The sequence below is a fragment of the Myxocyprinus asiaticus genome, chromosome 14, assembly GCF_019703515.2.
Source record: "Myxocyprinus asiaticus isolate MX2 ecotype Aquarium Trade chromosome 14, UBuf_Myxa_2, whole genome shotgun sequence".
In the NCBI taxonomy this organism is placed as follows: domain Eukaryota; kingdom Metazoa; phylum Chordata; class Actinopteri; order Cypriniformes; family Catostomidae; genus Myxocyprinus; species Myxocyprinus asiaticus.
The window spans coordinates 34,131,472-34,157,839 of NC_059357.1; the positions used below are offsets into that span (position 1 = coordinate 34,131,472).

The window sequence follows — 26,368 nt, forward strand, 5'->3', positions numbered from 1 at the left end:
GAGATCAGTTCTAATAAAAGAAAGCGTCTGTTGAGGATACGATCTGATAAGAAAGTGGAGATAGAACAATGGTGTGACTGATCTCTGTCTGAAATAGCGGAAGCTGTCCTGCTGTCTGTAGAGGGCCCCTAACATCACGGTCCAAGCTCCAAGAGTAACAAGAGTGAGTCAGCGACTGAGCTTGCACTTTTGGTCAGCAAGATCTGCGGTTACCTCCCGGGCTTTATAGTCAATGCATAATGGCTCGGATTCTCCCACAAAGACCAGTTATTGGCTTCATAAAGGGATTGTTCATCCAAAAAAATTCTCACCCTTGTGTCGTTCCAAAGTCATATTACTTTATTTCTTTGTGGAACACAAAAGGGGATGTTAGGCATAATTTTAGGGAGTGACATCCTCAGTCACCATTCACTTTCATTGTATCTTTTTTCAAAAAAATGTAAGTGAGTGGTGAATTAAAGTCTTACAGGTTTGGAAAGACTTTTATCATATTAATATCAAGATTTTATATTAGTTGTCATGACTGTTTCAGAGGCAAGGTTTGGTTAGTGATATGAATTATCATAGAGGAGCAAGCAAAATATATCTTGACTAATCAAAACACAGCCACTTTGTCTGGACATGAAGGAGTAGAGCGCTCATTTCCTGTTGATGACAACTCAACTCTCACAGAAATAGTCATAGCAGTACTGTTTCGGTGATGTATTTATTTGTTAAAGGTATAGTTCACCCAAAAATGACAATTCTGTTGTCATTTAGTCATCAGTCACCATTCACTTTCACTGTATGGAACAAAGGTGCAATAAAAGTGAATAGTGACTGAGGCTGGCATTCTGACATACATCGCCTTTTTATGTTCCACAGAAGAAAGCATACAAGTTTGAAAAAATATGAGGATGAATTTTCATTTTTGGGTGAACTACCCTTTTAAGCACAGGTTCTTTGAAGTGTGTCAAATTGCTGACTTTCTGGTTTAACTTTATCAGATAAGATCATTTTAGATGGGTCTTTAGGGCACAACTGCTTAGTATTTCCTTTAGGCAGATATTTTGAACAGTACATGCCACTGCAAAATGTTTTTGAGAAAAAAAGAGGTTTTCACTGTGCTGCTGTTGGAATCAGATCAACAATATCAGCCGATTTACTTGATCTTAGAGGTATTGGAAAAATATGTCTAAAGAGGTATTAGATAAAGATGAAATATTATATAAAGATGTCATGTCATTTGACTTGTATAAATGAAAGTTTTTAGGGGGCCTGGGTAGCTCAGCGAGTACTGACACTGACTACCACCTCTGGAGTCGCGAGTTCGAATCCAGGGTGTGCTGAGTGACTCCAGCCAGGTCTCCTAAGCAACCAAATTGGCGCGCTTGCTAGCGAGGGTAGAGTCACATGGGGTAACCTCCTCGTGGTTGTGATTAGTGGTTCCCGCTCTCAGTGGGGTGCGTGGTAAGTTGTGCGTGGATCGCGGAGAGTAGCATGAGCCTCCACATGCGAAGTCTCCGCGGTGTCATGCACAACAAGCCACGTGATAAGATGCGCGGATTGACAGTCTCAGATGCGGAGGCAACTGGTACTTGTCCTCCGCCACCCGGATTGAGGTGAGTAACCGCTCCACCACGAGGACCTACTAAGTAGTGGGAATTGGGCATTCCAAAATTGGGAGAAAAGGGGATTAAAAAAAAATGAAAATTAAAGTTTTTAATTTGTTGTCCTTTCCAGCATTGAAGACTCCTGCAGCTTTTCATGAGCAGGTCAAAAGTCTAGAGAGGGCAAGGGTAAGACTCAGAAATATTTTTCTTCTTTCATTCTTCATTACTGAACTGACCAATGATAATTATTTAATGTTCCTATGCAAGTTTTGCATCGTAAAATTATGAAAGGATCACTAATCAGTTTGATGCATTGTTGCATAATTGAATGTGCAGGTACAATAATTACATGCCGAGACTTGTTTACTCAAGTTCTGCCATCATATTATTTTTTTACAGACTGAGAATTTCTTGAAACATAAAATTCGGAGCAGACCTGAACGCGCTGAACTCGTCCGAATGCACATCCTGCAAGGTAAGCAACTCACCAATCAGGTGCTGTGATTTAGCATAGTCAGAGCACTTTTGTTCATTAGAAATTAGTGACTAAGGTGTGATATGTGGCTATAATGTGTTTTGAAATTGTTTGTATATTTCAGAAACCCTGGCGGAGCCTTCTTTGCAAGCCACTCAGATGAAACTGAAGAGGGCCCGTCTAGCTGATGATCTCAATGAGAAGATTGCACAGAGGCCTGGACCACTGGAACTGGTGGAGAAGAACATACTTCCTGTTGATTCAAGTGTCAAAGAGGCCATCATTGGTAAATAAAGACAGTGAATAATTTATGTGCTTAATCATTAGAGGCATGTTGCACATAGCTAGTTGAATGAACTCAGAGTTTCAGAGTAAGTTTCAGGTTATTTGTTTAGGTGGAAAGACTCGTCACACAACAAACGTGTCTTTAAAGTGTGAGAATCACCTTACGAACGCTTCTGCAAACAATATATTTTTCTGTGGTTCTCAGCATCACGCACTGCATAAAAGTACAGAATGTAAAGAAATGAAAAGAAATATTTATACATTTTTAATCTGCTGCTCAAAACATACAAGGTTCCCGGATCTTTCAAATAAACCATATTATAATATCTTAATATATAGGTTTAATATATTAAATCTTAATATATAAATCTAAATAAATTAATTATATACATTTCCACATGAAGCGCGCTTTCATTTGGAGCGAGAGATACAGGGGGAGTGACTTTTATTGCATCAGAGATGTCACTTTACTCACAGTTGATTAGTTCAGCATCAGTTTGCAATCTGTTACCCAGAATAAAACTTGTATCAAGCCATGTAGCTTAAGTTGCTATGGCGTTGAACACCAGTAAAAACTGGCCTGCTGCCTTGAGACAAAAAAAACAAAACAGAGCTTACATGGGTAGCCACTGAAGCCAGCTATGTGCAACAGGCCTCAGATTTACTGCAACTAGGGAGAAATTACATCACTATCTTCATATTTGATTGTGTTTTGTTTGTCTTTTTTTTTTTTTTTTTTTTTTTGCCTCGTTTTGTTTTGCCATGCCTTGCCCTGCTATTTTTTTTTTGTTTGTTTTGTTTTTTTGCCTTGCCTTGCCCTGCTTTGCCTGGTTTTGTTTTATTGTTTTTTTTTTTTTATATATATTTTGGTTTTGTTCTGCTTTGTTTCTCTGTATACTGTAGTTGGAGAAGTGAACTACCCGAGGACACTGGATATTTATAACTTTGAAGAGGACAGTAGTGATGCTCTGTCTCCAGAGCAACCGGCTAGTCAGGAGTCTCAGGGCTCTGCATCGTCCCCTATAGAGGCCAGACTCCCTGATGCTTCCTCTGTATCGCCTCCGACTGGCTCCAACCTACAGGTCAGCCTCTCGACAAGCCATTCCATTTACATCCAGTATAGTGACCGATAATGGTACATGAAACATTGGTGTGCTACTTTTTACAGTTAGCTGTTGATAAAAAGGCTTGATATAGAGAATGCTTTCATTAAAGCATATGAAGCAATGTATCAATGAAACAGCTTTCCAGAAGTGCTAAGTAGTTAGCGTCTACTTTTCCTCTGGCAGCTATCCAGACATTAGCCTTGTGCTGCTGGTTAGATTGATGTTTCTCTTCCTATCCTGATGGCCTCATGGTATTTCATCTCATTTTATCACAGTTTTGTCCACCTACAACCCAGTGCACAGATTTCCTGAGTGGAACATCAGTAGGAGATCAAGCAAACAGTCGAGTAATGACTGCCATTCAGCCAGTGACCGCTGCTACTCCCACTAAACCAGGACCCACCCTTGTGAAGGTAAACCATATGTCCCAACCACACTGATGTAATTTCCTGCCCGTGTTTACTCTTTATAGATAATGGCCAGTGACTCACTGCATTACTAGCTGAATTCTCAATAGCAGCTCAAACTAGATGATAAACTATGGCACACAGACTGAGAAACAGAAAGAGTGGTTGTAATGGTTCACAGAAAGCTCAGACCAATGGGAATTTCCATGCTAGTTTATACTGGTTTTTGCTGATCTAGCTGGTGAACCATACATAATCTTAGCTGTTGAGGCTGGCTGAACAGAAAAATTGTTCTGGTCAAGCTGTTTGACCAAGGAAGTATTCCTGGTTTAGCTAGTTAAGATGCCTGGTGGGAACTCCAGCATACTTGTATACCATGCTGAGAACCAGCATCCAGAACATAAGATATGCTGGTGACCATGCTGGTATGCTGGTCTTTTCAGTAGACTTGATGTCAAAGGATTTACTTTACCTTTATAAAACATGCTAACATGGGCATTCATTCAGTAAGCCAAAACATGATCTAGTCTCTTAAGCCTTTTGCACTCGATCCACTCGGTCTATAGTACTGCTTATGTGCAAGAGTGAAAAGATAGGAGATACCTAAAGCTGTAGTTTGTCATTGTAAACAGCCTGTTTAGAGGAACATGTCAGGGTATATTTGGCTAAAAGCTTTAAAAGAGCAGCAGATGTAGAGATAGAACTACCAGCTGACTTATGTCTTCAATTAAAGGTCAAATTAAATATTCACACTCATAATGCGGAGAAGAACAAACTGAAACTGGGGACAAACAAACAAGAGTCCGGCAATAACTTGTGCATTTATCATAATACATACCTTCAAAGCATTCTCCAGATATTTACTTCATGACAGAGGGTCACTGCTGACCCTGTCTCCCAGTCGATCTTGTGCAAGGGAGCACAAACATTTTGAGTCTGTGCGCACATAAACTGGCTTGAAATGGGGTTATTACATCCTGATGGCTTTCAACTGCCTTCAACAGAAGACAAACCATTTTTAATCCTGTATCCTGTGACTCAATCATTTGAAACAATAAAGGTCATGTTCCCTCCATGCATCCTGTTTCCTCTTCCTGTCATTTGGTAGATGTTCGTGCATGTCCCACCTATTCACAGCAGTTACTTGCAGTTTGACCCACAAATCTCTCACCTCATGGTTTTGTAAGAGTGCTGACACCTCTATTAACAAGAGAACTGTGCTAGTGTGGAAGATTTTGGGAGTTATCTGAAATTACAAAGCAAACAGACTGGTGCTAACAAGGCGTTGGCACCAACAAGATAGCTTTGATTGGTAAGTTTGCTGTGAGATTTCAGGTGACGCCTTTAATAATCTTCACTAGCTCAATTCTTGTCCCTGTTCCCCTCTTTCCATGCAGCATAGCCAGCCCAAACAGCCCAGTGACAAGAGCCGCAGTAGGAAGAGTAAAGAACCCAAACCACGGGTCAAGAAGCTCAAGTATCACCAGTACATCCCGCCCGACCAGAAGCAGGAAACCAATGAAGCCCCAATGGACTCTTCATATGCCCGGCTGCTTCAACAACAGCAGCAGTTTCTGCAGCTCCAGATCCTCAGCCAACAGCAACAGCACTACAATTACCAGGCAATACTACCTGCGCCCCTCAAGTATGTGTCACGTTTCCAATAAAGTTAGCATGCAAAACAAATCCAGCCTTATTAGTTTGGTTCCTCATGTAGCTCACAATCCCTTGCTGAACATTTTGAAATTAGACCAGCATACATTTCCATGCTGGTTCAGGCTGGTTTAAGCAGGTTAGTGCTGGTTGGTATAGTAAGTGCTGAATATTAGTTTAGTTCTTGAACTACTTCAGAATCCCCTGCTGAAAAGACCAGCTCAGACCAACATTAATTTCAGGCTGGTTTGTGCTGGTTTGGTTCTGCTCTAGCCAGTGGACCAGCATAATTAAGTTTTCACCAACAAAAAAGCTGTTCAACAGCATGATCTTGCTCATTAAGATATTTAAAAGTCCAGGTAAAAATACCAGCACCCAAAACAACAGAAATGGAAGCGTAAGTGTAGTTCTAGCAGGAAGCCTCAGGATTCTCAAGCATTCATTCAATTCGGGCATCTCATTCAATCACAATACAGCCTCCTCTTTATAAGCTCTGCACAGCTGTCTTTCATCGCTTGTATGCCTCCATTGTTTTCAACCTGCTCCACACCATCACCACCAGTTTAGGTCCCGTCCTGTGTAAGGGTAAGCTTCACTCCCCTGCTGTTATCATCTTCTGGCAGGATCTGACGGTTCGAGCAAGTATCTGAGTGCTGAACCATTGGATGTGGCCTACTTAATGATCTAAATATCTCTACATTCATATTAATTCCAATCCCGAGTTGTTTCTGATAGAAATGCTGGTCATTCAACGATTCAACTGACCTAAATAATTGCGTATGATTTGGATATTTCAGAGTCTACTGACATTTAGAGTAGTATCAGCCTGATTGCTTTTCAAGATAGCTATACAACTCAAAAAGGAATGCAGGCATTGTGTACTAAGAATGATAGCCTTTCAGAAACATGGTTTCACCTATTAATCTTGTCTAACAGACCTGCTATTACCCAAGTCATAGTATGGCAGTTCCTCACATTATTTTCCATTTTGGCTTCTGTTGCCACAAGATATACCTCTGCTTCTATTGTTTGAAAAGGCTGTTGATTGTGAATGATGAGGGAACGGGAAGTTCTCATTGCATTTAAAATCCTGCATACCCCTTTGCAGGTCTGTGGCTGAGAGTCAGAACAGCTGCCCTAATGTCACCCTGAGCAACAGCCCGACTTCAGTTGTGGTGTCTCTACCGAGCGCAGCACCTTCACATCCCAACAACACCTTGACCAGTCGTAAACCGGGGCCTCTGCCCGCCAGCCTGGATGAAATGAAGGTGTGTAATACAGTGGTTCTCAAACCTGTCTTGGAGGCCTCTTAAGGAGACTCCTTAAATTGGGTGTGTCAGAAAAGGGCGACATGCAAAATGTGCAGTGCTGGGGGGCCTCCAGGACCGGTTTGAGAACCACTGGTGTAATACCTGTCCAAGTGTAAATCTCACAAGGTGTCAAAAGGTGTCCAGGTCACATTTTACCCCAATAATCAAAATAATCATTTTATTTTGCATAGACAAAGTATATTATTATTATTATATATTATAGTATATATTAGGACACTTAAAATTGTATACATTGTGACATTGTCCCCATTTACATGCACTTAAGAAAACGGTTTATTCCAGGGTTTTTGCAAAAAGCTGCGTTTTCCTTACACTGCTTAAACGATTAAGGGAAACTTGTTTAACACACCTAGGTGTACATGATCACATTATGCAGTGTTCTCTCCCGGAGAACACTGCTTATGTGATCATGTAAATGCAATTGCGGTGTTCTTAAACATTTTTGAAGAGTGTGCATGTGTGTGGAAAAGACCATAGAACTGAAGTAACGTCACAGATTGTATTGCTGCATCATATCAACAAGTCAAATGGCACACATTCAACATTCCTGGGGGCTGCAGTGTGAAAAGGGTAAATACACACATGAAAACACACAATCAACTAAAACACACCAATTTAAAATATTGATTATTGTCCCTCGGATCTGCGTTTGCGCTCAAGTGTGCCGGGGGAATCACGGAGTATGATGTAAGAGGGAAACCCCACTATTGCAGCACAGTGCAGCGGCAGGCGCAGTTAAAAGTTAAGGAAACAAACACAGCAGAAACTGTGAAACAATTGGAACAAATATAGAGAACAAAAGTAGCACATTTTTCCTCAGATGCCGTGTTTGTTATTTACACAATTATCGCAAGGAAATTACGTGCTGTGGAGAAAGTAGCTTCCTGACCGTGCCGCATGTATCAGCCCCAGTGCGGCTGCTCACCCTGCACTGCATGTAGTTATGCCACTGGTTTTGAATAAATTACTTGACAACTTGAAACAGTGTTTACCTTATTAACAAATAATATTGGTTAGTATTATTTTGGTGTCATCATAACAATGTGTATTTAAATTGTGCATGGTAGATCTTACTATAGCATTATGAAGAAGTAGATCTCATGCCATAGAAGTGTGAGAACCCCTGGTCTAAAGCATGTTTACATAGGAAAACAAGTGAAAAAACATGATGGACTGGCTCAAAAACACGTTCGGTGTGAATGGCCCCTTAGACTATATTGTCTTTATGCCAAATACGATATCTTATATTTTTCTTTTGGTTTTGGTGTGAAATGTGACCTTGACTTTTCTTGACAGGTTTCGCGAGATTCACCTTCATATCCAGCTTGTACACAGTAAGTTGCTTAAGTAGAACTGTTCTTTTGCCCTCTAGGTGGCTGAACTCAAGATGGAGTTGAAGCTGCGTGGACTTCCTGTGTCAGGCACAAAAACAGACCTCATAGAAAGGCTTAGAGCCAACCAGGAGAGTCTTCAACCTGCTTCAGCCATGGACACCAACATCTCCAAATATTCTCTGCAACCAGACAGCATGAGCACAACACCTCCCTTGTCACCAGAGCAGTTGGAGGTCTCTAGTGTCAGTATGGAGGAAAGCAGGAACAGTCCCACCAAATCTCCAGCCCGCCCACCCACCATCACCTCACCCATCAGACCCACACCTGAAAACATGGTAATGGAGACCAAGGTGTCTGAGAAAGACCAACGCCTCCATGAGAAGGAGCGTCAGATTGAGGAGTTGATGCGTAAGCTGGAACAGGAGCAGCGACTGGTGGAGGAGCTGAAGATGCAGTTGGAGGTGGAAAAGAGGAGCCAGCAGGGTGGAGGGCAGCAGCCAGAACCCATATCACTGATCCAGATCAAAGAGGAGAACAGTGCTGCCCCCAGCTGCAGCTCTGAGAACAGTCCCCTGCCACAAACTACAGGTGTGAAACGGGAAGAGCCACATGCCCAGATGCACCACACCCAAGTCCAGCAATTCTATATAAACACCCAGCATGTCCCCCAGACACAGGCCCTGATCAACACTCACTCTGCCACACAGATCCTGCTGCCCATCTCACTGCCCGCCAACATCAGCCTGCCCAGCAACCCCATCACCACACAGGTCTCTTGATATGTCTACTTTGTTTACAGTGTCTCCTGAAGGAAATTATGCAGTATTATTTTGTCTTATTTGGAATTTGTCTGTATACTTTGCAGGCGCATAATATTCTCCAAGGAACAGTGCCCAGGCTGGCTCAAAACCTCATACAAACGGCACTGCTGCAAACACAGACGTCCGACAATACAATGTTACAACAACACTCAAACCAGACGCAATCTGCAAATCAAGTGAGCAAAATTTTCCTTTGTAACACTGGTCAAAACTTAATGGTTGAATGTCCTGTTTTACATAAGTCTTACATTAAAGCAGGCTCTCAAGCCATATCTAGGCACTAGAATACCATAGAGGCTTGGGAATGGGTTCTTCTGACTTAGGTCAGTAGGTTACCACCTAGGAATGCCATAGCAACCCCCCAAACACCCTAGCAACTGCACAACAATTTGGTAACACCACTCACATATCATGACATCGGGGTTTGCATGGAAAAGCACCCATCCCATCTTCTTCAGGAAATGTAAATATCTAGTTTAAGTTCTAGTTCTAAAAAGAAACTGAAATTTGAAACGCAGTTAAAAACTCAACTTAGTTACTTGCATTTGGTTGTGTACAGTATACGTACGATACCAGGTAACTAGGATATGCATTATGCCTAATTCTTATAGAGATACCACAAATCACAAACAATAAAATACATTGTTTTATTGCAATACAACAAGAATTTGAAAAAAATAAACATTTGAACTGTGTTTTATGCATGTATATTTTAGGGTGCTTATAGATCTTATCATAACCTTTCCTCTCGCTCTCAGTGTTCCCACTCGCACTTCATAAATTTAATTCAGCTTACTATTGTGATGACAAGGCCTAGATGCATTTCTCTCTGATTTGGCACATAGGTTGAAATGGAAATCCTCTCTAAGGCCTGATATGTGTTCTGTACTTATCTTTGATGTTGCCAAGGCAATAGCAGTTGAGTTCAGGTGATACATTACCCTCTCAACAACATCAAAAGCAGACCTGAATAAATATGTGACAAAAGTAGAGAGGTAGAGAGAAAAACAGAAAGAGCACTCATCAATAACAAAAGAAACCTGGGCCAAGAACAAGAGACTGCTGTTTACACGCATACAAAAACACACACACATTTTTAAAACATTATGTAGTGGCCTAATACTGCCTCCTGCTGCATGTGTGTACAGCCGTTGCCCTTGTGTGGAAGTTCCTCTCCTGGGTTTGAGTACAGGCAGAACCAGAATCACCCTATGGCCGAGATGCCCCAGTGCTTCCTCAATAACTCGCCCAGAGTCTCACCCAGACACACCCCAAATGGACCCATTAACAAAGTAAGCAAAACTCTGTCCTGTAAGGCCCAAAACATACTTTACGCAAATACACTAACACAAAAAATTTTAGTAACACAAGCTCAATTTCACACATTGTTGCATTGCATATTATATCAGAACACAATTAATAATGCAGCACAGGTGGAGAGCTGTAGTTCCAACCACATAACTTTGCAATGCTGTTTGCGGTTTCGGGAAACACCAAATCGTTGAACTATGTTGGTTACAATGGAACTTGCGAACAGGGACTAAAAATGGTTCAAGGAACGGAAACAAAAACCGAAAACGAACTAATTTTTTAGCAGAATGTAACTGAAAACAGGAACAAAGTGATTTTCAATTGTTCTGGAGTGAAAACTTTATTTTTACATGCTAGAAGCCGGTTATAACCGGTTAATGTTGTTCCAGTAATTTTTTAATGAAACTAAAGGCCAAAGGGTTTATCAGTATATTTTTGGAGCTACACCACTTCATGTTGCCCGAAAAAATGAAACGTGCTTTGAACCTGAAGGAATCTGCTGCATTACACATTTTTTTCTCTAATTGTCCGTTGTAGATGTCATATTCTGTGAATGAGGACCTTTTTAACAACTATGTATAATTACAACATATACATGCATGGCTAATTCAGATACAAGGAAAACATAATTAAATGTAAAAAGTACTTTTCTCAGTTGTTTTAAGTTTAAAAAGTCTTGTTAGTCTTGTATCTAAAATTGTTGTTAGATATGATGCATTAATACAGATTTGATGTAGCCAGGTTTTGACTCAAAGGCAGATTTTTTAAAATGTTACTGAACTGTTAATTAACTGTATGCTTTTATGATTTCTGTTGTGATAAATCTCAAAGTTTTTGTTTATTTTGAGGCAAGTGGCTTATTTTGAGCTTGTTTTTCCAGACCAGTTTGCTTGCTTCTCTTGTGAGATCTGGCAACGCTGCAATTGGTATTTCACCCACCCCTTAGCGCAAAGTACTGTAATTTTAAAATGAACGTTATTAACTGTTCTTTTATTTTGTTCTAACTGGTAACCATTTGGAAATGAGGCTGCAGAAATTCAGTTTTTGCTCAGAACAAACTGAAATGAAAAACATTTTGGTTTTAGTTCCTGCTTGCGACCTATAGTTGGCTAATGATGCTTTTGGAAAATACGCCCCAGTATGACTCTGGAAATGTTGTAAAACCAAATGTTAAAGTCTCTTCAAATATTGTTCACCACAGTCCTTATTTTACTCTTAAATCGAAAAATCCCTATTCTAAAAGCCTATTGGAAATTTCAAAGGCAATACAAGTTTACCTCAGTTGACTGAAGGTAACTCACCCCCTTGAGTACTGAGGTTCGTTACCGCCAACGTAATGTACTGTAGAAACATTACCACACACTTGCAATGCATTGTCCAAGCATTCACATTTGCATACTTGCTTAGTGTAAAGCCTAAATCTACTCATATTCTCTAGCTTTGTTTTCTAGGGCTCCATTATATCTTTATATATTACATTATTTGCTCATTAATGTATATGTTTTGATCAGCCCCCCTCGCCCTGTCAGCACAACTATATTCCCCAGCCATCCACGTTCCCCAATCACCACAGCCCAAAGGGTAAAGACCCACCCCGCTATGAGGAAGCCGTTAAACAGACCCGCAGCCTGCAAGCCACAATGCAGGTAATATAAACATGCAAATATTTTACCATAAAGTGACACAGCAAAGCCTAGCTAATTTACTTGTCAGATTTGCATACTTCACCATGGACTGTCATCATTTACTCCATGTTGTTCAAAATGTGTATGATTTCCTTTTCATTGAAGATAAAAAGGACATAAGTGTGAGTAAATTAATACAGAATTTTCATTTTTGGGTGAACTATCCCTTTTGAACACTTTATATTCCTCCATAAAGGTACCCACTACTACCAGTCAGCACATGGATGATTTGTTTGACGTTTTAATCGAGAGTGGAGGTGAGGACAGTAAACGAAGCTATATTGAGTTCTCTTTTTCCATAGAACATGTCTTTGTTTTCAGCTGCAATGTATTTGTATACGAAAACCATAACAAAACCATCTTACGCTTGTACAGAAATTTCCCCACTGACCAGACATGATCCCTTACTGGAGAAACTTCTCCCAGTGACTGCTAACATCACCACCCTGCCCATCAATACGGTGCTGTCACGCCCTCCCCCACAGATACACATGGCCCACATGCCCAACCAACTCCAAGCACCTCCACTCAGCCTGGTGGCCTTGGCCACAGATAACCAGTTGGAGGCCCTGCTGGAAGATACAGAGCCACGAACCCTACGACTGATGGAAGAGCTGAAGAACCAGCTGCTGGAGCCACACTCCCCAATGGACACTTCAGACCTGACCTTCACCGACAGGCCAACTTCCACCCTCAATCTGCAGGAAGCCACCATGGACAACATGGAGTGGTTAGACCTGACAATGCCTGGAGCTGCAGGTATCTCCTCTCCGGCTGCAGTCTTCTCCTCTGATTTCTTGGACTCACCTGATTTACAGTTACACTGGGAGTGAGGACACAAAGGGAAGGAGATTATGGAATGTCAAAATTCTGAAGTTCTGAAAAAATCTGTTAACTTTAAGGGACCACTAGCACAGAGGCTAAGTGGGCCTGCAATAATAAATGACACGCAGTGCTTAGACTCTGAGAACTGGCTCTGATGATTCGTTGAGCTCCCAGCAACACCCTGGGAACATTAGTTTCTGGTTATAAAAAACGTTAAGAATTGGTTCACAAAAAATAACCAAACGGGAACCATACGCTAATGTTATGGGAACATTTTGTGTTTCCTGGGTTAGAATGTTTGAGCTTACGGGGATCATTGAATCTGGAATGGTCCACTGTGCGCAAACCACAATCTAAACAGTCAGCAACCACTGATAGTTTAGCATCGGCTTTTCTCATTTGTGCCTATAAACACAGGCCTGTACGCGGCAGTATATTGTTACCAACATCTCTTTCCAGACAGACAAAGAATGTAGAGACACTTTTCGCCTATATATGTAGGCAGTTTTGACCTTCTGTTTTTCATATTATGAAGCAATCTTTGAAACATGGGATATATTATATAGAAATGTTAGAATGTTGTTTTCTAGAATTCTGACCAGTATAATTTCTTCGAACTGAGTTTTGGGGAAAGGAAAAATTATACACACATTTAATGTGCCTTTGCTGTTTACATTGCCCAGAAACGTTCTAGTTTTAGAATTTATTAAAGGAATAGTTGAAGATTCTGTCATTATTTACTTCTCCTCATGCCGTTCCAGACCCGTAAGTCTTTTTTTCTTTTGCGAAACACAAAAGGAGATGGTTTAAAGAATAGGGGTCACTTCACGATACGATGCGTACTGAAATACACGTCACGATTCGATATGTTGCGATACATCACGATATCATAATTTGATTTGATTACGAATCGATTCCAATTTCAATTCCAGTTCATTGTGTATGTTTCATTTATATACTGATGTCTGATGAAGACCATGTAGCTCAAAACATCACGTTTTTGTCTCTTGGTGAACTCATTCAATTTATTTGGAAGTAACAATGTGCCAACTTTGTTGTGTGGTTACATTATATGAATAGTTTCATATAAATATCAATACATGGATCCCAAGTATCGGTACAATATCATGAGGAAAAAATATTCCGATATATCGATATTTGATTGTATCGACACCGCCCTATTAAAGAATGCCGGTTTCAATACAATAGAAGTTGATAGTAACTCACTTGTACAGAGTGAGTCATATATAAAGCACCCAAATCAAATATCACAACACATTATACAGTGTTGCATAAGTTACTCAAAGTTGAATTAATCAGTTACTCAAATTACAAATTACTTTTGTAAATCAGATTATTTTAATGATTATGTCATTGAAAAGTAATCACATTACTAATTACTTTTGAAGCAATATTCCATTTTCAATACAAGTTAAGCTAAATCGTCAGCATTTGTGGCATAATGTTGATTACCACAAAATTATTTCAACTCGTCCCTCCTTTAAAAAATAGCAAATATCGAAGTTACATTGAGGCAGTTACAATGGAAGTGAAGGGCAAATTGTTTGAGGGTTTAAAGGCAGAAATGTGAAGCTTATAATTTTATAAAAGCACTTGCAGAAATTTTTGTTAAAACTTGTGTATTATTTGAGCTGTACAGTTGTTTAAATTGTCATTTTAGGGCTTGTTGGCATTACATCATCATGGCAACAAAGTTGTACAATTGGCTATAACTTTACACAGAATAGGTTAGTAAGCGATTTTATCACACTAAAATCATGTTCATCAAGAATTTAAAATGTAATGTGTTTCACTACTTTTTGACTTAAAAGTACATTACAGTTACTAATTACTTTGTAATCAGATTACACCAAACAGTGCACATTAATAACATCAAACCTCACTGGTTCTTGAGCATCTTGACACGAGGTTTGATTTTATTGAAGTATGGATTTAATTGATTGATTTGGGCAATTTGAGTGTCACTCACAATGTAAATTTCAGTCTGTTCATCATACAAAGTGAAGGTATGCCTTCAAAAAAGACTTGGAATATGAACTACTATTATGACACTTGTGGGCGCTTCTTTAAGCTTTAAAGCAAGTCACTATCAACTGCTATTTTCCAGAAATTGGTGATCATGACGTTATTTAAAATACCTCCTTTTCTATTCCACAAAAAAAGAAATAATGGTTTCGGAATGACATGGGTGAGTAATTAATGACAGAATTTCATTTTTGGCTGAACTATTTCTTTACCTCATTGTGTAGAGTTTGCAAATGTCACACATTTGTGAGGGGAAACGTTATGCCATGGTAATTGTTACCCATGTTACATCACCTTTGCTGAAGGAACCTGTCTAGTGGCTTTCTTTAGATTCCCAATCAGTTAACCTTTGCTTTAGGGTACTCTTAATTGTGACAGCTAAATAGTGGCATGCAAGACAAAGAAGAGAAATCTGTGGCAACCTGTTGTCTTTAATTGGTAATACATTTAGATTAATTCACACCAGATCACTTGCAACCAGTACATAGGACGGGTCAAGGTGAGGAAGAGTTTGTTTACCAAAACCAACATGGGGCCAAAGATACACTAGACCTAAAGGGAGGGAGTGGCACACAAATCATCATACCGAACAAAAGAGTATAGGTGGGTCTGGACAAGATTTCGCTCATAAAGACCAGCTGAACTGGCACTGTTGCGTGTCTAGTCTAGGGAAACGACACTAAACAGAACCAGTGAAATGTACATTTCCAGATGAGGTGATCAGAATGAAGCCCACTGCATTTTGATTGGTCAAAGTGTCACGCATTTACTATAATACAGCCCACACTTGTTTCAGTAGAACTGCTGCGACCCAAATTCTGAATATTTCACAGCATAAGAGCTTCTTTTACATAAGCACTGAAATACAGGTAGCTGGCAGTGATATGCCTTTGTGAATGTACCTTAATCACTAAACCTTATTGACTCCGTGGGTAATGTGGAAGTAGTTTAAAGTCTGATTTTAAGTTAGGTTTTTTTTTTCTTTTTTCTACGAAATGTGAAAATGTAGCGACATCTGCTGGACAATTTGGAAAAAGAGCTGAATGAATTTCTTCGAGGAGATACATATTACTCACTCTCTGATTTAGTTATCTGCAATGTTTGTCAGATACGATGGCAGATCTCTCCCTGGACTCTCTGTGAAAAGTATGCCAAAAATGTTGCACTTACTTAACCTTGGACTGAGCATCAACTCATTGACAATCAGTTCCTAATCCAAACACATTGTCCAAGCGAAAGAATGTATTTCTATATTTAGAATTGTTATTTCGAAAGGGATATCATATTTCTGTCTCAACCAGAAATCAAAAACTCTTATGTAAACACACCTGTTTACTGCATTTATGCAGTTCTCACATATTTTAAACATAAAAATATGGCTGTATAAATGTTTTTAGTGTGGGGAAAAAGACCCTTGGTGGAATATCTGTAGCAGTCAAGGCTGTGGAACATAAAGTTAATATTTTAGGTGAGCTTGTAAAGACGATTAGGAGTGTGTCACTTTTCCCTACATGCTCATCAAAGAAATGTATATGTTTTGAAGAGGAATACTAGAGTAGGGAAATATTTCAAATCTTACTAACCCTTTGGAGTATGATGTAGATTGTATGCCTCATATTTTGCATAGTGTATATATTGTTGCATTACATTTGATACAAACATATTTGTGCAACTGTAAATAATGTTTTGAGGTTATCTTTGTACATATCTTTATTGTATATACAGCCTTTTATCATTAAAATGTTTCTTTATTTGAAAAATGACTTGTTTGCTGAATTAGAGTTCTATAACTCTAGAAAGACCCAAGGGGTACTATAAGAGTAAACATTTGACATTTGTTTTAATAGTGATTTATTTTTATTTTTTTCATAAATTATATATTTTATATAAAAATATAATATTCATGTGGGCAGATTATACAGCTGTTTCCAAAACAAGATCATAGAACAATTTTGAATTCAATTTGATCATAGAACTCTTGTTCCATTTCAAGGTCCCATTGTTTAGTGTAGTGTTTTGATCCCACATTTTATATTCCAGTAAACCCTGAAAGTGTTGCGCAAAAATTCAAAATTCTCTGTTTAGCACAGATGTTCTGGTGATGATTCAGTTTAATTCTCTCTGTTGTGTTTTCAAGAGCTTCAACCATCAAAGCTTCTTGCAGGTGTGTATTTTACTCCGACATTTTGGACACTTGTGAACGACATCTCTGAAGGCATCCACACAGAATGGGATCAAGCAGCAGCCAGCTACACAACTATAAATAACCAGAAAGACAACTGTTAAGAACACCAATATATCATCATACATGTCTTCTCTGGATATTTTATTGAATTATACATTTATCTTGAAACAATTGTATAACTTTTCTGTATTCTCTGTAGAAGTTGTTAAGAGTACATGAGTTGGTAAAAGCTGTAGAATCATTGTACATAACAAATATGGTAAACTTTTGTACAATCTAACATAAAATTAACATGAAAAGTAGCTTGTTTTAAACACATCAAATGTCTGTATCCCCCCCTTAAAGGTGTGATTTTGGCCAGTCCTACCCTGAGGTCTTGACATTTTTGGCTGCATCCAAATCATACAACAGTGTCATAATTTTAACAATCTATTGAACTGATATTCAATTCATTGTACTTTTAAAAAAAAAAAATAATAATAAAAAAAATATATATATATAGAAATGTTAGAATGTTGGTCATTTTTAACTAATTTTAATGACCAAAAATGTACTATTTTGCAGTGCATATAACAGTTAAACAAGTTACTGTATGAAAAAATAACCAAACACATATTTTCCTTCAAAATTTGGAAAATATACATTTATTATTAACTTTAACACTTTAACATCCCAATCTTCCAACCACCTGCTAAGTGATAGTTTAAAGGGATAGTTCACCAAAAAATGAAAATTCTTATTTACTCGCCCACCCTCACGCCATCCCAGATGTGACTTTCTTTCTTGTACTTGACACAAACAAAAATTTTTAGAAGAATATTTCAGCTCTGTTGGTCCATACAATGCAAGTGAATAGGTACCAAAACTTTGAAGGCCCAAAAATCACATAAAGGCAGCATAAATGTACTCCATAAGACTCCAGTCTCTTCAGAAGTGATATAAGTGTGGGTGAGAAACAGATCAATATTTAAGTCCTTTTTTACTATAAATCTCCACTTTCACATTCTTCATGAATATTGCCACCTACTGGGCAGAGAGGAGAATTTATGGTAAAAAAAAAGGACATTACTATGGATCTGTTTCTCACCCACACCTATCATATGGGGCTTTTCCATGGCACGGTACAGCTCAACTCGACTCTGCTCGCTTTTTGGGGGTTTTCCACTGTAGATAGTACCTGGTATCTGATACTTTTTTTAGTACCACCTCGGTCGAGGTTCCAAGCGAGCCGAGCCGATCACTGATTGGTCAGAGAGAATCGTCACTACCAGCGTCACTGGATTTAGCGTCAACCCACTAGTTTTAAAGTTAGCAACAGCAACAGCAATATCATTTGTTCACGCGACTTTCGAATTGTAAAAAGAAATGGCTGTGCGCAAAACCACGCTGTGGTCAATAAACGAGGTGCAGACATTCCTCTCGTTAGCGACGAACGAAACGACACGAAACGAAAAAGTCTTTCAGGAAGTGTCTCAGCTTTTGGCCGCACACGGCTACCACCGGACCTACCAACAGTGTAGGGAAAAGTAAAAAAAAACTTAAGTGACTACAGAACCATCAAGGACCACAACAGACAGAGTGGTTCAAACAGAAGAAAGTGGAAGTGGTTCAACCAAATGGACGCTATCTATGGCAAATGACTGGTGAGCAATGGGAGGGAGAGTGCCCTGGACTCGGCGTTGTTGGAGTCCACGATGGAGGATGGTACGTTTTGTTACGTTAACCCTATATTCTGCTCAAAAGCTTCACTGTATTTAGTTGACCAGCTACTGAAAAGCTTGCTTCTAAAACAACCAGGCCAATTTAACTGTTACACTTGTGTAAAATCACCATGCAACAACTGCTTTATGCAGCACAATGAGCTAGTAGCTAACAGCTAGCGGTCATTTTATTGTTTATGGTCAGTAACGTTTGTGTCGCGTTTAAGATGATGTCACGGCAGTAGAGGCGGCGCAACTATGACGATCAGCCTATAATCCCACCCACGTTGAGACGGCACTAAACTGCAGTGGAAAAGCAAGCTCAGAAAAGTAAAGCGAGCAGAGTCGAGTCAAACCATAACATGCAGTGGAAAAGTGCCAATATACTTTCAGAAGACATGGATTAAACCACTGGAGTCGTATGGATTACTTCTATGCTGCCTTTACGTTTAACCTGCATTGTTTGGACCTACAGAGCTGAAATATTCTTTTAAAAATCTTTTTTGTGTTCAGCAGAAAAAAGAAAGTCATACACTTCTGGGATGGCATGAGGGTAAATGATGAGGGAATTTTATTTTTTGGGTGAACTATTCCTTTAAAACACTGAACACTAAGAACTGTCCCTTTAATTTAGGCTATAGGTGTAACTCTGTTACAGTCACAAAAAAAAATATATATATATTAAGATTTATATATTTCAATTTTATAACAAAATTCCATTAAGTTGAATTAATGTGTAATCTTGAATGAAATCAAATAAAATTAAATATTTTAAGTTTTATTTATTTTGTTAAACGTTACACAATTCAGTTTGATGGAACTGAAATGCATAAATCTTAAAAATAGTGTACTTGCAACCATGTTAACCATTCTGAAGTAGTTATATATATATATATATATATATATATATATATATATAAATTGCAAACATCATCAAATAAAATAGGTGGGGGAAAAAATGGCTAATAATATTTAGTTTGACCTTCTGAGGTTGACAATCAACATTATCTGATGATTTTGCACCTCATTTCACTGACCATTTGGTAAAAAAGAAAGTTTCGGGCCCAATTATGTACCTTTTCATGGAAAGTGCCAAAGAACATCATAAAACAGCATTGAACTCACCCAAAGACAATGGAAATAAGACACACGAGATAGGCCACACTACCAGTGGTGGTCGTGACCTCTGTGGTCACAAATTGGCGGCAGAATGGACACTGTGTCTGGGCTGGGTTTCGAGGAAGTAGTTGAACATCCAAAATAACCTGCGGAGCTTTTATAAATATACAATTCAGCTACTTACAAGAAGTTCTGTGCAGTTGTATTTTGTATTTAATTAACTCTTATTCAAACATAACTCGAGGCACACTGCTCAAATCATACCTCATACTACATCACAAGTATTATTGTATCCACACACACAAAAATCAATAACCTGGAAAGGAAGGTGGAGTCTCCACAAAAATAACACCAGACGATACAGATGTGTCTAAAAATAAAGGTATAAAAATATAAAACACACAGACAGTAACATGTCAAATAAGTTGAGAGATCAACTTCCATATGTAAAACAAAATGTAAAAGCTGAGCATAATAACTGAAAAAAACAATGAAAAAACAAATCTAATTTGAGAAAGGGTCACCAATTAAACGTGTAGTTCTTCTTAATCTCTCTTGCTCTGCCAACAGTTGTATCTTCCTCTCAGAAAGAACTTCAAGTTCCTTATCAAGTTCTTGCATTTCTGAGTTTAATTGGGAGTACTCTGTTGGTCACAAGAACTACAGTTTAACACCTGTTTATCACATACATTTTAACACTATATAATGTAAAGGCTCATATTAAAATTAGGCTACAATCAAAAATCCAAATATTTGCATATATAACCTTATTTCTTAATGAAGATGTCATATATAAATGTCTTTCACAGTTTGTTTGGCTTATGTGACAAAATGGTATGTTTTTAAGAGCTATTATTGTACTGACGTTGTTCATTTCTCCCGGTATTTTGCCTGAATTCGATCAGCAAACCCAGAACATTGCGTCTGTCGTTGATCTGCTGCCTGCGGATGGAGAGTTGGTTCAGCTCCTCCGAGATATTCGCCAGCTCCTGCTCACGATACGGTCCAGGCATATTGAGAGCTGAAAAGTCACGTACACTTGATCCTAAACCTCTAGGAGCCCCATTCCTCTCTGATGTGATATCACTAGAGTTTGTGGACAGAAAAGAACAACTTCAGAATAATGGAGAATGAATGGTCCTGTCATGCTGTGAAAATACTACACTCTACACATTTAAACTAAACACTTTTAAAATGTATCAGACAATAATTAGAATACATGTTTAAAAGTAGACACCATTTTAATTTACAGTTACTTACAAATAAAACACATTTCATAACCCATGTGTGATAAAATTATAATGTGAATCTACATAGTGAACATGAAAAAATAAATCAGATTTTTAAGTTTAAAAAAGTATACAGATATATAGCACATTTACCCGCGTTTCCTGCAACCTGTGCATTTCGTTTCTCCAGTCTGCTGTACATGTTGTAGTCATAAGGAAATATTAGGCTAGTCATATCGAGGAACATGTTTACAATATTTAAAGTATGTGGTAAGTCTGTATTTTCCTAAATTCAGGTTGCAGGCCTAAGAACTCGTGTCAGGATGAGGGTTTTAAACAGCAAATTGTGTGGTTTGGTAGAACCATAAAAACAAATAATAATACATGAAAACATGAATGAAATCAAATCCAACTCTATATTTTCACCATGTTCACATTTCATTATTTGATCAGTATACAATTAACATAAAATTCCACAAATATGACGTTAACGTACTTCATTATAGTGATTCAGATCTAGTTGTGTGGATCTAAAATGGGTTTATGTTACATGGCTCTGGGTTTTTCTGTTAAGCATCACACATTTGCATCTTTGCAAATGTATCAGTTTGGGTTTCTGTCCCACAAAAAACAAAAACAAACAATGGCTCTTTTATCATTACTGATGAAAGATGCTCTGAATTTTATTTACTGTAATAAAAAATAGAAAAAATAGGAATAATTCTTGAATATTCATTTTAAGGCAAAATTGCTTGAGCAAAAGTGACTGCAATTGAATGTCTTTTAAATGTCAAATTTGACCCTTAAAAGAGGACTGGCAATTCCCCTTGTTCAGTTTTGTCCTCAGTTTCTTCAAGAACGTCACTTCATCTCGGTTCCTGATCCCGTAGCTAAAAATATGAGAAATACAATTCTATTTATCACATATGTAGTAATAATCGTAATTCAAAAGAAAATTGAGAGTCAACACGAAACAGCATTTGCAATCTATTTTAATTCTGTAATCTGACATATTTCAGATGTTAATATTGATATTACTGGAAAAATCAAGTTGTTTTAATTAAACATTACTTGAAATGTCAAGTTTTGGGCTCATAACTCAAATATACAAGTTCCTTATATTTTTCTTAAAAATCCATAGACTTAAGATTTGAAGCGTTAATAACTCAAACGATCAAGTACAAAATTGAGGCTATGGGGAATACCCACAATGCCTTGCACTTGAATTATTTAATTATGTTTCCTTGGCCCAAGTTCCCTTTGGTCAAGTTGGACCTTGTTAACACTATCTTAGTTCTATTTGCGCAAGTGCAACTGAAGTACAGGCACGTGCGCATTTCTGTAAAGAAATGAGTTTATTTAATGATTGACCTAGAATCAGTTATAATCTTCATTTTTAATCTGTGTTATTGTATGACCTAAATTTAAGACCATTCAATTAGAAGTATTAAGTTGAAACAACAACATTTAAATAGCAAATCTGAGTTAAGTTTATTTGCATCTCGTTACCTCATCTTAAATAGTAAGTTCTTTCTACATGAACACCAAGTTAAGTGGACTTAATTCCACAAGTTTTGGAGACACCATTACTCAATTCAATTCAGGGAATGAGTTTACTCAATCAATTGAGTAGAGTCAATTTATTAGGCTTTTCAGTGCAGGATATACAACAAGCAAAATTTCATTATGGAGTCAGGTGGTTTGAGGGGAAAGAATGAAAAGTGAGAGAGATTTGGTGACATGGGCCAATACAAAACGTAGGCGGAGAGACTAAAAAACATGTTTCCTTTCTAATAATATTCACTGATAACTTGTGCACAAAAAGGTCAGATTAAGAAAGTAAATTGGGTGATTTTTTATTTCATGTTGACTAATGTGCACTATGTGTTTTTTTACAACAGCAAAAACTGATTTGAACTCACTCCTTCAGCTTTCTTTTGTCGTCTTCTAATTTTTCTCCATTGAAGACCAGATTAAATGTTCTCCACACATATTTCCTTGACAGGAGAAAGGTAATTGGTCACAAGCAACAAAAAAACAAAACAAAAAATGACTTGACAAAATTAAATCTATCATATACTATATAGTTGTTATTAAAAAATTTTATCTGTAATACTTATACCTTCCAACTTAACAGTAAAGTCAATATTTGGTCTTGAAACAATGTTATATTTTAATAATTCAATAAGTTCAAAAGGTATAGCATCAATCACAGTCATAAACTTGGCATTTTCCATGTCCCACCAGCTGATGTGCTTGACACCTCCCTCTCGCTGCTGTTTGAGCTCCATATATCTGCGAATGGCTTTCTTCAGATCCAGCACTGTAGCAGACTGCACAACAACAATAGCTGCAAAGAGGTATGCTCCAATTATAATCAATAAATTCTTAACTAAAAACAATTCACTCAAGAATTTGACTCAGAACTAACAAATCTATTCTCCTCAAACAAATCATTAGACATGGACCGATAATCAGTTTAAATGATATTTATAACCGATACTTACACTTTTGAACTTAATCGGTTAACGGTTCTTTAAAGGTGCTATATGTAATTTGTTTACTGTACTAAATCATAAAATGATTATAATGTGTCATTAGAGAATTAGAAAACATGCTAAGTTGAAATACTGGCTTCTCTGATAACAATGCTTCAGCCAGTATATTCTACTTTGAAGTTTCCATTCCGGGCCAGAATTTCTGTTTATGTTTTGGCCTGTGTGATCCCGCCCACTGCCCATTCACCAATAGTATTTCCACACCGCCGGGTTGCCAGATTTGAACAAGTTTGCAGGCAAACAACACTGCGTGCTGCAGCCATGGAAGCCAGCAAACGAACTGGATCAGAGATAAAAATTTGATCTCAGTGATTTGGACCGTGACGGGCTGGTTTGAGTATTTCTGTAACTTCTGATCTCCTGGGATTTTCACACACAACAGTCTCTAGAGTTTACTCTGAATGGTGCCAAAAACAAAAAAACATCCAGTGAGAAGAAGTTCTGTGGATGGAAACACTTTGTTGATGAGAGAGGTCAACAGAGAATGGCCTGACTGGTTTGAGCTGACAGAAAGGCTACGTTAACTCAGATAACCGCTCTGTACAATTGTAGTGAACAGAAAAGCATCTCAGAATGCACAACACGTCGAACCTTGAGGCGGATGGGGTACAACAGCAGAAGACCACGTTGGGCACTTTTTTAGGACCATAGTGTTCCTAATAAAGTGAGTGTAGGTTCTGCATCTCAATTATCTTACACTTAAACAAAAATAATCAGTGTTGTACAGGTCATGGAACACAATATGGGCCAGTCTCTACAAATCATATCACAGGGCAAGGCAAGCTGAATGGATCAGTAGGAGGTGGTTTGGTATAAGAGAACAACATGGGATCCATTATTTGAGAGTGACTCCAAGAAAAACTTACGCATGACTTCTCCATCAGCCTTACAAACTCGAACAGTCATGGCCTGACCATACTCCAGAGCTACCTGTGAGTTCACCTCCTCCAGTGTGACCTGAAACATTTGAAGATAAACATCAAGCAGATTAAAAATATCAAAACCATGCTGTGATGGATAACATTATTATTTATTTTACTTTTTCTGAACTGATTTCAAATTTCACTTGGATTTAAATATGTGAATGAATGACATAAACTCTTCATTGACACCTGAATTGGCAGATCACACAGTAATGGGTCCTGCACCATCAGAGCAAGACCTTCCTCAAAGATGTCAAGAAATTCAGAGTGTGGCAATGCTTCTTCATCCTCTTCTTCTTGCTCCTCTTTTTTAAAATCATCTACAAAAGCTGTGTCTTTCAACTCATTCTCATCGTTATTAATTTGATTTGCCTCCTTTAGTTCTTCCATATTCGACATGAAACCGCGAGAGGTCAAACTGGTGGTTAACAGATTTCCGTTACTTCAGAAATCTGCTGTAAGGGTTATTTCCTTTTCTTTTAAGTTAACGATATGTGTACATTAAATTCAGAAATCGTAATATTTTTTTCAGTTGTTTGAGAACACTGTGGAATTGCATCACATAACCAAAGAGGCGTGAATATCAGCATGATTATATTTTACAAAGACGCTGTCGGCACAATTCTTGGGTGCACAAAGACTTCCTTTGCATTTAGTTCCGCTTGTTTTGTAAATACTTCTCTATATTATCGTTCTGCTATTTTATGTATAATTATGCTCACCTAATTAATTTTTAGTTGACCTTTACCAACTATAGCTCACATTAACCTTCTCCGTTTACTATTATCAAAGTATTTTCACATTTTTGTGTCGTTTCATGTCGAGCCTGAAATAGCGAGGCACATTTACTATCACGTGTTTCCGTTTGCAAATAGAAGCGAGAACCTTTATAACCACTTTATGATAACTGAATTGGGATAACACAGTAGCACTTTTTGCATACATTATTATGTTGTCGGTTGGAAAATGCTTCTATTTTGTCCAACGTGTGGAAATGTGCTGATCGTGGAGGAGGGTCAAAGATGCTACAGATTTGCTTGCAATACATGCCCATATGTTCACAACATAACGAGAAAGGTAAAGTTATCATTACACCTTAACGTCTGGCTCTAAAAACTTGGTGAGTTGTCAGCCTAAACTAAATTTTGCATCCCGAACAATCGAATCGAACATGAAGTATTACGACTTGAAATGACGTGAACATTTGATTTTAACACATGAACGTTTTATTTTAACACATGAAATGAAGTGAACGCTTGATTTTAACACAGGAAATGACGTGAACGTTTTATTTTAACACATGAACGCTTGATTTTAACACATGAAATGACGTGAACGTTTTATTTTAACACATGAACGCTTGATTTTAACACATGAAATGAAATGAAGTGAACGTTTTATTTTAACACAGGAAATGACGTGACGTTTTATTTTAACACAGGAAATGACGTGAACGTTTTATTTTAACACAGGAAATGACGTGAACGTTTTATTTTTTTTTTTATTTTTTTATTGCTTTAACCAATATAACATGAGTCAAACCAACTGAAAGCATAAGAAATAAACTAAAAGAAAAAAAAATTACAAAAAAGTATAACGACAATATACAGATTTCAAAAGGATATAAATTGTACAATATACAATTCATATAACATTAAGATTCAAAAGGGGATATTTAAGGCTTTATAAAAGTTAATACTCTTTAGTGCTATACTGTTTTTTACTCCTGTTAACAAATTAAAGTAATACTTCTATTTTGAAGTGTATGAAGTTTGGTTTCTGT

At 37.9% G+C, this 26,368-nt stretch overlaps 3 protein-coding genes across 15 annotated transcripts in view; 2 read left to right on the forward strand and 1 right to left on the reverse strand.

Moving 5' to 3' along the window:
- The window catches only part of LOC127452092 (myocardin-related transcription factor B-like), a 59,539-nt gene extending 39,864 nt beyond the window's left edge, over positions 1-19,675 (forward strand). For all 6 annotated transcript variants that reach the window (XM_051717272.1, XM_051717275.1, XM_051717273.1 and 3 more), the window contains 13 exons: positions 1,723-1,778; positions 1,992-2,067; positions 2,192-2,353; positions 3,256-3,434; positions 3,734-3,871; positions 5,263-5,510; positions 6,627-6,786; positions 8,222-8,953; positions 9,049-9,180; positions 10,153-10,296; positions 11,827-11,961; positions 12,197-12,257; positions 12,376-19,675. In XM_051717272.1, the coding sequence (XP_051573232.1) occupies positions 1,723-1,778; positions 1,992-2,067; positions 2,192-2,353; positions 3,256-3,434; positions 3,734-3,871; positions 5,263-5,510; positions 6,627-6,786; positions 8,222-8,953; positions 9,049-9,180; positions 10,153-10,296; positions 11,827-11,961; positions 12,197-12,257; positions 12,376-12,833 (2,681 nt within the window). In that variant the 3' untranslated portion in view covers positions 12,834-19,675. The remainder of the gene's footprint in view (positions 1-1,722; positions 1,779-1,991; positions 2,068-2,191; positions 2,354-3,255; positions 3,435-3,733; positions 3,872-5,262; positions 5,511-6,626; positions 6,787-8,221; positions 8,954-9,048; positions 9,181-10,152; positions 10,297-11,826; positions 11,962-12,196; positions 12,258-12,375) is intronic.
- On the reverse strand, positions 16,706-25,201 carry LOC127452107 (U11/U12 small nuclear ribonucleoprotein 25 kDa protein-like). 7 transcript variants are annotated; one of them, XM_051717315.1, is made up of 9 exons: positions 24,775-25,201; positions 24,529-24,619; positions 23,349-23,454; positions 23,027-23,101; positions 20,741-20,961; positions 20,400-20,519; positions 20,192-20,245; positions 19,882-20,021; positions 16,706-17,128 (listed from the first exon to the last, which is right to left on the reverse strand). In XM_051717315.1, the coding sequence occupies exons 1-8, from the start codon at positions 24,982-24,984 to the stop codon at positions 19,921-19,923; spliced, it is 978 nt and encodes a 325-aa protein (XP_051573275.1). In that variant the 5' UTR covers positions 24,985-25,201; the 3' UTR covers positions 16,706-17,128; positions 19,882-19,920. The 7 variants fall into 7 exon arrangements, with proteins under 7 accessions (XP_051573275.1, XP_051573274.1, XP_051573280.1 ...); XM_051717314.1 differs by having other exon boundaries at positions 19,882-20,029; positions 24,775-25,199; XM_051717316.1 differs by lacking the exon at positions 16,706-17,128 and having other exon boundaries at positions 19,897-20,029; positions 20,140-20,245; positions 24,775-25,200.
- Positions 25,202-25,403: 202 nt separating this feature from the next.
- The window catches only part of LOC127452134 (DNA-directed RNA polymerase III subunit RPC10), an 84,132-nt gene continuing 83,167 nt past the window's right edge, over positions 25,404-26,368 (forward strand). For both annotated transcript variants that reach the window (XR_007899201.1, XM_051717360.1), the window contains exon 1: positions 25,404-25,662. Coding sequence is in view for 1 of the 2 variants with exons in the window: in XM_051717360.1 (XP_051573320.1) it covers positions 25,552-25,662 (111 nt within the window). In the remaining variant the exon portion in view is untranslated. The remainder of the gene's footprint in view (positions 25,663-26,368) is intronic.